Source organism: Mustela putorius, unplaced genomic scaffold (genome assembly GCF_011764305.1).
Source record: "Mustela putorius furo isolate JIRA1106 unplaced genomic scaffold, ASM1176430v1.1 tig00537227_pilon_pilon_pilon, whole genome shotgun sequence".
Classification (NCBI taxonomy): domain Eukaryota; kingdom Metazoa; phylum Chordata; class Mammalia; order Carnivora; family Mustelidae; genus Mustela; species Mustela putorius.
In genome coordinates, this window is record NW_025422368.1 from 18,492,412 (window position 1) to 18,503,814 (window position 11,403).

At 35.8% G+C, this 11,403-nt stretch overlaps 1 protein-coding gene across 1 annotated transcript in view; it reads right to left on the bottom strand.

The window, feature by feature from the left end:
- Positions 1-11,403, bottom strand: part of RECQL (RecQ like helicase) — a 54,158-nt gene that overhangs the window by 41,500 nt on the left and 1,255 nt on the right. Inside the window, exon 2 of the mRNA XM_004771784.3 lies at positions 7,299-7,346. Within this exon, the coding sequence (XP_004771841.1) occupies positions 7,299-7,314 (16 nt within the window). The 5' untranslated portion in view covers positions 7,315-7,346. The remainder of the gene's footprint in view (positions 1-7,298; positions 7,347-11,403) is intronic.

Below are 11,403 nucleotides of genomic sequence, written 5' to 3' on the forward strand. Positions count from 1 at the left end.
AGATAGTATGGTACTGGCACAAAAACAGACACACAGATCAATGGGAACAGAAATGAGAGCCCAGAAATAGACCCTCAACTCTATGGTCAACTAAATTTTGACAGAGCAGGAAAAAATGTCCAGTGAAAAAAAGACAGCCTCTTCAACAAATGGTGTTGGGAAAATTCAACAGCCACATGCAGAAAAATGAAATTGGACCATTTCCTTATACCACACACAAAAATAGACTCCAAATGGAGGAAGGACCTCAACGTGAGAAAGGAATCCATCAAAATCCGTGAGGAGAACAGAGGCAGCAACCTCTTTAACCTCAGCCACAACAACTTCTTCCTAGGAACATCACCAAAGGCAAGGGAAGCAAGGGCAAAAATGAACTATTGGGACTTCATCAAGATCAAAAGCTGTTGCACAGCAAAGGAAACAGTTAACAAAACCAAAAGACAACTGACAGAATGGGAGAAGATATTTGCAAACGACATATCAGATAAAGGGCTAGTACCCAAAATCTGTAAAGAGCTTATCAAACTCAACACCCAAAGAATAATCCAATCAAGAAATAGGCAGAGGACATGAACAGACATTTCTGCAAAGAAGACATCCAGATGGCCAAAAGACACACAAATAAGTGCTCCACATCACTCAGCATCAGAGAAATACAAATCAAAACCACAATGAGATATCACCTCACACCAGTCAGAATGGCTATAATTAACAAGTCAGGAAATGACAGATGCTGGGGAGGATGTGGAGAAAGGGGAACCCTCCTACACTGTTGGTGGGAATGCAAGCTGGTGCAACCACTCTGGAAAACAACATGGAGGTTCCTCAAAAAGTTGGAACAGAGCTACCCTATGACCCAGCAATTGCACTACTGGGTATTTACCCTAAAGATACAAATGTAGTGATCTGAAGGGGCACGTGCACTCAAATGTTTATAGCAGCAATGTCTACAATAACCAAACTATGGAAAGAACCTAGATGTCCATCAACAGATGAATGGATAAAGAAGATGTGGTGTATATATATACAATGGAATACTATGCAGCCATCAAAAGAAATGAAATCTTGCCATTTTTGATGACATGGAAGGAACTCAAGGGTATTATGCCTAGCGAAATAAGTTAATCGGAGAAAGACAACTATCATATGATCTCCCTGATATGAGGAACTGGAGATGCAACGTGGGGGATTTGGGGGTTGGAAAAGAATAAATGAAACAAGATGTGATGGGGAGGGAGACAAACCATAGGAGACCCTTAAACTCACAAAACAAACTGAGGGTTGCCGGGGGAAGGGGGTTAGGAAGAGGGTGGTATGGACACTGGGGAGGGTATGTGCTATGGTGAGTGCTGTGAAGTGTGTAAACCTGGCGATTCACAGACCTGTACCCCTGGGGCTAATAATATATGTTTATTAAAAAAATAAATCAGGGGCGCCTGGGTGGCTCAGTGGGTTAAGCTGCTGCCTTTGGCTCAGGTCGTGATCTCAGGGTTCTGGGATCGAGTCCCGCATCAGGCTCTCTGCTCAGCAGGGAGCCTGCTTCCCTCTCTCTCTCTCTGCCTACTTGTGCTGTCTATCAAATAAATAAATAAAATCTTTTTTAAAAATAAATAAATAAATTATTAAAAAATTTTTTTAAAAAGAACCCCAATTATTACCCAAAAAAAAATTTTTTTTAAATTAAGGGAAACTCACAAAATAAAGAGATGTAAAATATAACAACACACACATAAAATGTGAGGAAGGATAGTAAAATTGAAATTCTTTTAGAATGTGTTCAAACTTAAGTGACCATCAACTTAATAAAAATTGCTATACACATAAGATGTTATATATGAACCTCTGGGTAACCACAAAACAAAAACTTCTAGTAAATACATAAATAATAATAATAATAAAAAGAGAGAGCTAAGTGTAACACTAAAGAAAATCATCAATCACAGGAAAGAGAGCAAAAGAGCAGAGAACAAAGAATCACAACAACCAGAAAACAAGTAATGAAATGGCAGTAAGTATATCTCTATTAATAATTACTTTAAATGTGACTGGTCTAATTGTTTTCAAATCAAGAGATAGGGTGACTAAATGTATACAAAAAAAAAAAAAAAGACCCATCCATATGCCCATATGCTACCTACAGGAGACTTACTCGGACCTAAAAAGACTAAATGACTGTGAGTAAAGAGATGGAACAAGATATTCCATGCAAACAGAAACAAACTGGAATAATTTTATCATACATAATTTTATCAAACAAAATGGACTTTAAAACAAAGAGTATATTATAAAACGAAGAACGGGGACACCTGGGTGGCTCAGTTGGTTAAGCAGCTGCTCTTGATTTCAGCTCAGGTAATGATCTCGTGGTCCTGTGATTGAGCCCTGAGTCAGCTCTGTGCTCAGCCAGAATCTGCTTGAGCCTTCTCTCCCAGCCTTTGCCCTTTCCCCTGATGGCACATGCGTGTGTGTGCGTGCGCGCGCGCACACTGTGCACGGACTGTCTCTCGCTCTCAAATAAATAAATCTTAAAAACAAACAAAAAGAACAGAATTACATGACGATAAAGAGATCAATCCAACAAAGGGTATATAGCAATTGTAAATAACTAGGTACCCAAAACTGGAGCACCTAAACACATAAAGCAAATACTGAGACATAAAGAAATTGATGGTAATGCAATCATAGTAGCAGAATATAACACCCCACTGACATCAACAGACAAAGCATCGAGACAAAAAAATCAGTAAGGGTACAGTATCTTTGAATTACACATTAGAACAATGGAGCTAGCACACATACAGAACATTCCAGCCCAAAACAGAATACACATTCTTTTCAAGTGCACATGGAACATTTGTCAAGATAATTCAACACATAAGGTCACCAAAAAGCCTCAATAAATTTAAGAAGATTAAAATCTTATTATGCATCTTTTCTGACTACAATAGCATGAACCCATAGATCAATTACAGGAAAAAAGGAGGGTGGGAAAATAGGGAAAAAAAACACAAACACATGGAGCTTGAAAAACAAGCTACTAAACAACTAACAGTTCAACAAGGACAAAAGAGGAAACCAAAAGCTACATGGAGACCATCAAAAACAAAAACACAAAGGTCCAAAATCTTTGGGACATAGCAAAAGAAGTTCTAAGAGCATAATTTATAGCGCTAGAGGCCTGCCTCAAAACCATGATAAGTCTCAATCTAACAATCTAAAGGAACTAGAAAAAGAAAAATGAAGTCCAAAGTTAGTAAAAAGAAATAATTAAAACCATAAGAGCAATAAAAGAAATAGAGACTGCCTTCCCCCCAAAGAGGAAAAAAAGGTTAAAAAAAAAAAATCCATAAAACTAGTGGTTTCAAAGAGCTGGCTCTTTGAAAAGACAAAGAGTTACTAAACCTTTAGCCAGACTCATCCAAAAAAAAAAAAAAAAAAGGGCAAGAGAGAGGGGGGCAGGGGAGAGAACCAAATAAAATACAACTAGGAGAAATGGATAAATTCCTAGACTTAAAACCTTCTGAACTGACCAGAAAGAAATAGAAACAGACCAATTATAGGTAACACATTTAAATTAGTAATCAAAACACTACCAAAAAAGGAAAATCTAAGACCAGAATTCACAAGTGATTTCTACAAAGCATTTTTTTTTTTTTAATATTAAGCATTTAAAGAAGAGTCAATACCTGGTCTCCTCAAATATTCCAAAAAATAGACAAGAAAGTAAAGCTTCCAAATACATTCTACAGGACTGGCATTATCCTCATACCAAAGCCACACAAACACTACAAAAAAAAAAAAAAAAAAAAAAAAAAAAAAAAAAAAAAGAAAAGAAGAGAAAAAAAAAAGAAAGAAAACAAACTACAGACCAAATCCTTGATAAATACAGCTGTAGAAGTCTTGAATAAAGTATCAGTAAAGCACATTTAACAATACCTTAAAAGGTTTTTCACCATAATCAAGTGGGACTTATTCCAGGGATGCAAGAAGGGTTCAATATTCACAAATCAACCAACGTGATATATCACATTAAAAAATGAAGAATAAAAATCATACGATTATCTCAACAGATGCAGAAAAAGCATTTGACAAAATTCAACATTCATTCAACGATAAAAACTCTCAACAAAGTGGATTTATAGGGAACACACCTCAACATAATAAAGGTCATATAATATAAAGCCACACTAACGTTATTACTCAAATAGTGAAAAACAGAGATTTTCCTCTATTTTCAGAAAAGGCAGGGTGCCTGGGTGATTCAGTGGGTTAAGTGTCTGCCTTTTGCTCAGGTCATGATCTTGGGGTCCTGGGATGATCAGGATCCCTGCTCAGTGAGGAGTCTGCTTGTCCCTCTCTCTTTGCCCCTCCCCTTGCTCTAGCACTCTTCTCTCTGTCTCAAATAAATAAATAAAATCTTTAAAAAAAGAAAAGGCAAGGAAGGATGTCCACTCTCACCACTTTCATTCAACGTAGTACTGAAAGTCCTAGACACAGCAATCAGACAAAAAAAAAAAAGGATAAAAAGGCACTCAGTCCCATTTACAGCTGCACCAAAAATAAAATATCCAGGAATAAATTTAACCATAAAAGGAAAGACCTATATACTGAATATTAGAGAACACTGTTAAAAGAAATCAAAGAAAACACAAATAAATGAAAAGATATGTTCTACTCAAAAACTGGAAGAATATTATCCAAATGTTCATAATATCCAAAGCAACCTACAGATGCAATGCAATTTCTACTAAAATCCCATCAGTATTTTTCACAGAACCAAAACAAATAATTCCAAAATTATGGAACCACAAAAGACCCTGAATAGTCAAACCAATCTTCAGAAAGAAGGACGAAGCTAGACAATCCCAGATTTCAAGATATACAACTGAAGTAATCAAAACAGTATGCTATTGTCACACAAACACACAAATTAATAGAACAGACAAGAGACCCCAGAAATAAAACCACACTTACTCAGTCGATTAATCTATGACAACAGAGGCAAGCATATACAAGGGGAAAAGACAGTCTCTTCAATAAATGGTGTTCAAAACACTGGGTGACTACATGCAAACGGATGAAACTGGACCACTTTCTTAAACAATACACAAACTCAAAATGGACTAAAGACCTAAATGTGAGACGTGATACCACACAACTCCCAAAAGAAAACAGAGACATCAATCTCTTAGATACTACCCTTGGCAACATATCTAAGATTATGTCTTCTCAGGCAAGGAAAACAAATGCTAATTATAAACTACTGGGACTACCTCAAAATAAAATATTTTTGCACAGCAAAGGAAACCATCAATAAAACAAAATGGCAACCAAGTAAATGATAGAATATATGTGCCAATGATATATTTCATAAGGGATGAATATCCAAAATTCATAAAGAACTTACACAAGTTAACACCCAAAAAAATCCAATAAAAAATAGACAGAATACCTGAAAACACATTTTTCCAAAGGTGGAGATGGCAAAAAGACACATGAAAAGATGTTCAATATTACTAATCATCAGGGAAATGCAAATCAAAACCACAAAAAAAACAAAATCACCTCACACCAGTTCAAACGGCTAGTATCAAAAACAAAGAAGTAACAAGTGTTGACAAGAATGTGAAGAAAAAAGAGCCTTCACACTCCGCAGTAGAAATGTAAACTGGTATAGTTACTATGAAAAATAGTATTGTGATTCCTCAAAAAATTAAAAATAGAAATATCATATAATCTAGCAATGATACTTCTGGGTATTTACCCAAAAAAAAATGAGAATACTAATTCAAAAAGATGTAACATACATTGATTGCAGTGTTATTTAAAATAGCTAAAATATGGAACCAATCCAGTGTCCTCAACTGGCAAATGGATAAATTAAGAGTCGTGTGTGTGTGTGTGATGGAATATTACTCAGTCATGAAAAAGAATGAGATCTTGCTATCTGAAACAAGATGGATGGACCTAAGAAGTACAAGGCTAAATAAAATAAGCTGAGAGAAAGACAAATACCGTATGATTTCACATGTGGAATACTAAAAACAAACAGGGGCACCTGGGTGACTCAGTTGGTAAAGCATCTGCCTTCAGCTCAGGTCATGATCTCATGATCTTGGGATCAAGCCCCACATCTGGCTCCCTGCTCAGCAGGGAGTCTGCTTCTTCATTTCCTTCTGCCCCTCCCCCCAGCTTATATGCCCACGCGTGCACGTTCTCTCTCTCTCTCTCTCTCTCAAATAAATAAATAAAATCATCAAAAGAACAAAAAAACTCTTAAATACAGAGAATAAACTGGTAGCCGCCAGATGGGAGGTAGGTAGAGAGAATGGTGAAACAGGTGAAGGGGATTAAGAGGTACAAACTTCCAGTTATAAAATAAATAAGTCACACAAATGAAATGTACAGCTTTGGAATGAAATCATTAATATTATTACCATGTAGTATGGTGACAGACAGTGACTACACTTACCATGCTAAGCCCTGATTAATGGACAGAATTGGGTAATGTGTCATACTCTAAAACTAATATAACATATATTAATTGTACTTCATTAAAAAAAATAAAAAATCTTTGCAAACTAAAAATATTTGTTGAAAATAATACATCTATGTTAATTTGAATAGAGGGAGTCAGAGTGATTTATTATTTTCTACTTTGTGATTTCTTAGGCTCCTTTAATTCTGTCAAAAAACACATCATGCCTTGGACCCCTTTTGCATTGCAGGTGGGAATGTAAAATGGAACAGTGAGTATAGAAAATAATACGGCAGTTCCTGAAAAATTAAAAACAAAAATACCATGGGATTCAGCAATTCTACTTCTAGGTATACACCCAAAAGAACTGAAAACAGAATCAAACACATTTGTACTCCAATGCTCATAGCAGCATTATTCACAATTGCCAAAGACGAAACAACCCACACGTCCACTGACAGACAAACTGATAAACAAAAGATGATACATACATACATTGTAATATTATTCAGCCTTAAAAAGAAAAATGTTACAAATGGATGAAGCTAAAAGACATTATGCTGAGGGAAATAAGCCAGACACAAAAGGACAAAGACTGTATGAGGCCACTTGCATGAGGTAGTCAAATCAGTCAAGTAGTCAAATTCATACAAACAAACGTTTTTATGATTTATGTTTCTTTATTTTTGTTAAGACTTTCCTGTTAGAGCACAGGTTCACAGCAAAACTGAAAGTACAGAGAAAAACAATTTTTTTCAAAGAACATGTACTTAAAAACAAAACCAAATGTACTATATAAAATGTAATCATTTCCACTAACCTGAAATGGATGCCATTCTAAAACTGAACTGGAGATCCAAATGTCTTTCTAAAAATGAAAGAAAAATCATAGAAAAAATTTTAAACCATACTATATTGATAATGCCTAACCAACAATAATTTTTCACTACTAAGCATGAAAAATACTACAAAGTAAATTATATATTGTAGTGACTTTTATGCTTTTCTTTTTTTAATGTAGGCTCCACACCCAGTAGGAAACCAGGTTTAAGGGGGCTTGAACTTCAGACCCTCAGATCAAGACTTGAGCTGAGATCAAGTCACATGCTCAACCAACTAGGCTACCCAGGCGCCCCTACTATAGTGACTTTTAAAAGAAGGTTTACATGATTATTCCCACACTGATTTTTATGAAGAATTCTCTAGATTTCAGAGAAGTGTCCAAAAATCACACTAACAAGTGATAACATCAGTAACATTTAAATACCACATAGAAAGTGATTAGCAAAAAAAAAAAAGCAAAAAGACTAAACAGTGTTAGCACTAAATTACCATATGATCTTAGAAAAGTTAAACAACCTGTTCCTCTTTACCTGTAAAATTGGGATGATAAAACCTATCTTACAAATAAGAGATTCAAATGCCCCACATTAGGCAAAATCCATCCACATAATTACTCCAATTAATCATTCAACATTTTATTGAATACTTGCTTAAAGAGTTACAATTTCAGTTAATCATAAAAGAGGAACTGGTATTTTATAGAGGGATTAGATTTCAGGAGAGCACATGAAAAGGTCAGACACAGGGAAAACACAAGATATGCAATTAAGAAACTACCTCTAAACGGCTAAAATTTAAGAGCACACATGAGCAAATGGAAGGAGAGGAGGCTTGAGGGTAGGAACTTCTTACTATATAAGCTGCTTTATAACAATATACCTCTGAGCTTCCATGTTTTGGTTTGAATGCTCCTGGTTTGCAAACATTTTGGTGAGTGCACAATAAACTTTTACTGATTACTACTTCAATGATTCATTGGTTTTACTTCTGTTATTTCCAAACTTTTGACAATTTATGGTGTAAAAATGGGATTCAAACAAGACACCCCCTCAATTCTGAGGCTATGGTGATGGAACCCATAGAGTCCACTGAGTTCACTGCTTTCTCAGTGACCCTAGAGTCTGGAGGTCTCTCCTATATCTGAGCTCTGTTCTTTCCATTTTGAGCTGACTTTAACTTGCATACCTACATTTTGTTTGTTGAAATTTCTTGGTAAATCATCCTATTCTGTTCCAAAGGGAGGAGGGAAGGGAAGCACATGGTTGGTTCCCTGTGTTTTGGAACAGCTTTTAGAAAACAGGGTCCCTCATAGTTAAGAACTCTTAGGGAATCTATAAAGACAAAGATGGGTTCCACCTAGTCTATGGACCAGGATTTTGTGCCTTTTTGGAAAATGGGTGAACTTGCGGAATTGTAGTGGCCAACGTAAGGCAACTTTAACTTAGAGAAGTGGATCTTGAGCTGTGTCTTTGATAAGAGAGGATTTCAAATCTCTCAGTGACAACAGAATGCATTCTTTGATTGATAAGCAGACAAAATGACTGCAAAAATAGCTTTAGAGATCCTTATAGGAGTGCGTGGGTGGCTCAGTCAGCTAAGCATCAGCCTTCAGCTCAGGTCCTAGCCCCACATTAGGCTCCCTGATCAGCAGGGAGCCCACTTCTCCCTCTCCCTCTGCTGCTCCCCTGTTTGTGCCAGCAAATAAATAAAATACTTTAAAAAATTAAAAATTAAAAAAAAAATCCTTACATCATGTAAACAAAAGAAACTTCACTGGAAAAGAAATCCATTCTACTATACAAGCAGTAACCTCAACTTAGTCCCTCTGCCAGAAATACAATTGGGATCCAACTGTTCTTTTATGAACTAGTGAGTTTTGCATTATTATGGCTATCAGCTCATGAGTAAATTTCTCTAAACAAAAGCTATAAGATCCATTTGCATCTATCTGTATGTTTCTGTATGTCTATGTATACACATTATAGATGTGTGATATTTTTCTAAGTCCAGATGGTATCGCCAAAATTAATGTGTAAGGAGCTCTATATAATTGTCTTAAAGAAAAATAAGCACTCATAAAGTATTCTTGAAACCCTCAGAAACAAAAACAAACCCAAACGTTTTTCAAGTTCACAGGACTTGACATAACCTGTGTAAAGTAAAACTTAGTTTAAGTTTGTTGGCTTAATAAAAGCATGTCTTCAAAATCTGTCAATAAGAAAAATAATTTAGGATGTTGGTTATCTGCTTAATGTCTAATCTAAGCATAACTGTTAAAAACAAATAATTTAAATAAATGTAAATAAGAAAAGTCTGTACCAAGTTAAACTAAATAATGAATATTCCTTGAATATCTAAATCACTTCCAAATGAGATAATACACTAAATCATAAAATACCAAACATAAGTTTACCTACTTTGGGCTTTTTTTTTCTATGCAGTATTGTAGTACTATTTTTTTTAAAGTATTTATTTATTTATTTGACAGACAGGGGATCACAAGTAGGCAGAGAGGCAGAGAGAGAGAGAGAGAGAGGAAGGGAAACAGGCTCCCTGCTGAGCAGAGAGCCCAATGCGGGGCTCGATCCCAGGACCCTAAGACCACGACCTGAGCTGAAGCAGAGGCTTAACCCACTGAGCCACCCAGGCGCCCCGCCCTCCTGCTCTGCGCGCGCTCTCTCTCTCTCTCAAATAAATAAATAAATAAATTTTTTAAGATTTTATTTATTTATTTGAGAGAGAGAGAGTGAGAGAAAGCATGAGAGGGGAGAAGGTCAGAGGGAGAAGCAGACTCCCCATGGAGCTTGGAGCCTGATGGGGGACTCAATCCAGGGACTCCAGGATCATGACCTGACCCGAAGGCAGGTGTCTAACCAACTGAGCCACCCAGGCGCCCCAAACAAAATCTTTTTTAAAAAAAAGTTGTAGAAGTCTTATGGAAAAGGAACTAAAAAAGGAATTTTATGTGTGGTCTAGCTAAGATTCAAATGGACTTAAGTTTTTGCAAAATTGTTCCCACAAAAGTGCTTTATCTCCAGAGACTCAAGGAAAAGACTCTGACAAGTAGAGGTTTCTGTTAATTTTACTATCATGACACTGAACTGAGTAACAATTTCTAAAAGTCTAGTGTAAAACTGATTCATAAAATTATTAATCCAAGATGAAGCAAAACAAGAATTATAGGAGACTCAATGAACTAATGAAGATGATTATAATTTTTTATTACTTCATTTAAAACAATGATGGTTCTTCAGTGTTTTGTTTTCCAGATTTAAGTCTCTCTTTCTTTTCTCTTTTAGGCTATCGATAGCTTATAATGATGACTCAGTAAAACCTACTTCTGTCATCAACAGCTGAAACATTTATCTTTTTCTCCCTACCTGATACTGCCAGAATTTAGAAACCCTTATTAAATATTCTTATTTTTCATGACAAAATATATATTTACATCAACTCAATCTGATTTCCTTGTAATAGGACAATATTAGACAAGTTCTTAGCTTGGCTGCTTTAGCCCAAAGAGCCTTGAAAAATTCAATCTAATTTTTTTTCTTTTTAAGATTCTTTATTAAAAGTTCCGGCAAAGTAGATTTAAAAGAGCTTATATCATCACCATTTCTGCTACACTTAATATAAATAATCAAGCCAAATTTATTGAAACTAGACTCAGTTTGCAAACAAATTAATCTAACTGTAGTTATCTTGATAGAAATGGGATGATTATAGAGAAAATCTATGTTTCAATAATACACTTCTGTGGCTATCAGATTCTACTGCTGGTAACTGCCCTTCCGGTTTTATTTTCTACTTATAAACTGGGCTGGATCCTAAATTCTAGTTTCCTCCAAAATCTGGCTAGAACTCTACAAACTAACATTTCCAATTTCCTCCCACTCTTCTGACTTGGAATCACTATAAAAAATAAAATGGCCCTTTTCCCAAAGCCATGCAAGCTAAAGATGGACAACTGGATATAAACTGCAGAGAAAGGACCCAAAAAAGTGCATGTGAGGAGGACGATGTGCCTATGCTATCTGGTCACTCAGCGTAATCACCTCTGGGGAATCTCCTCTGGGAATTTC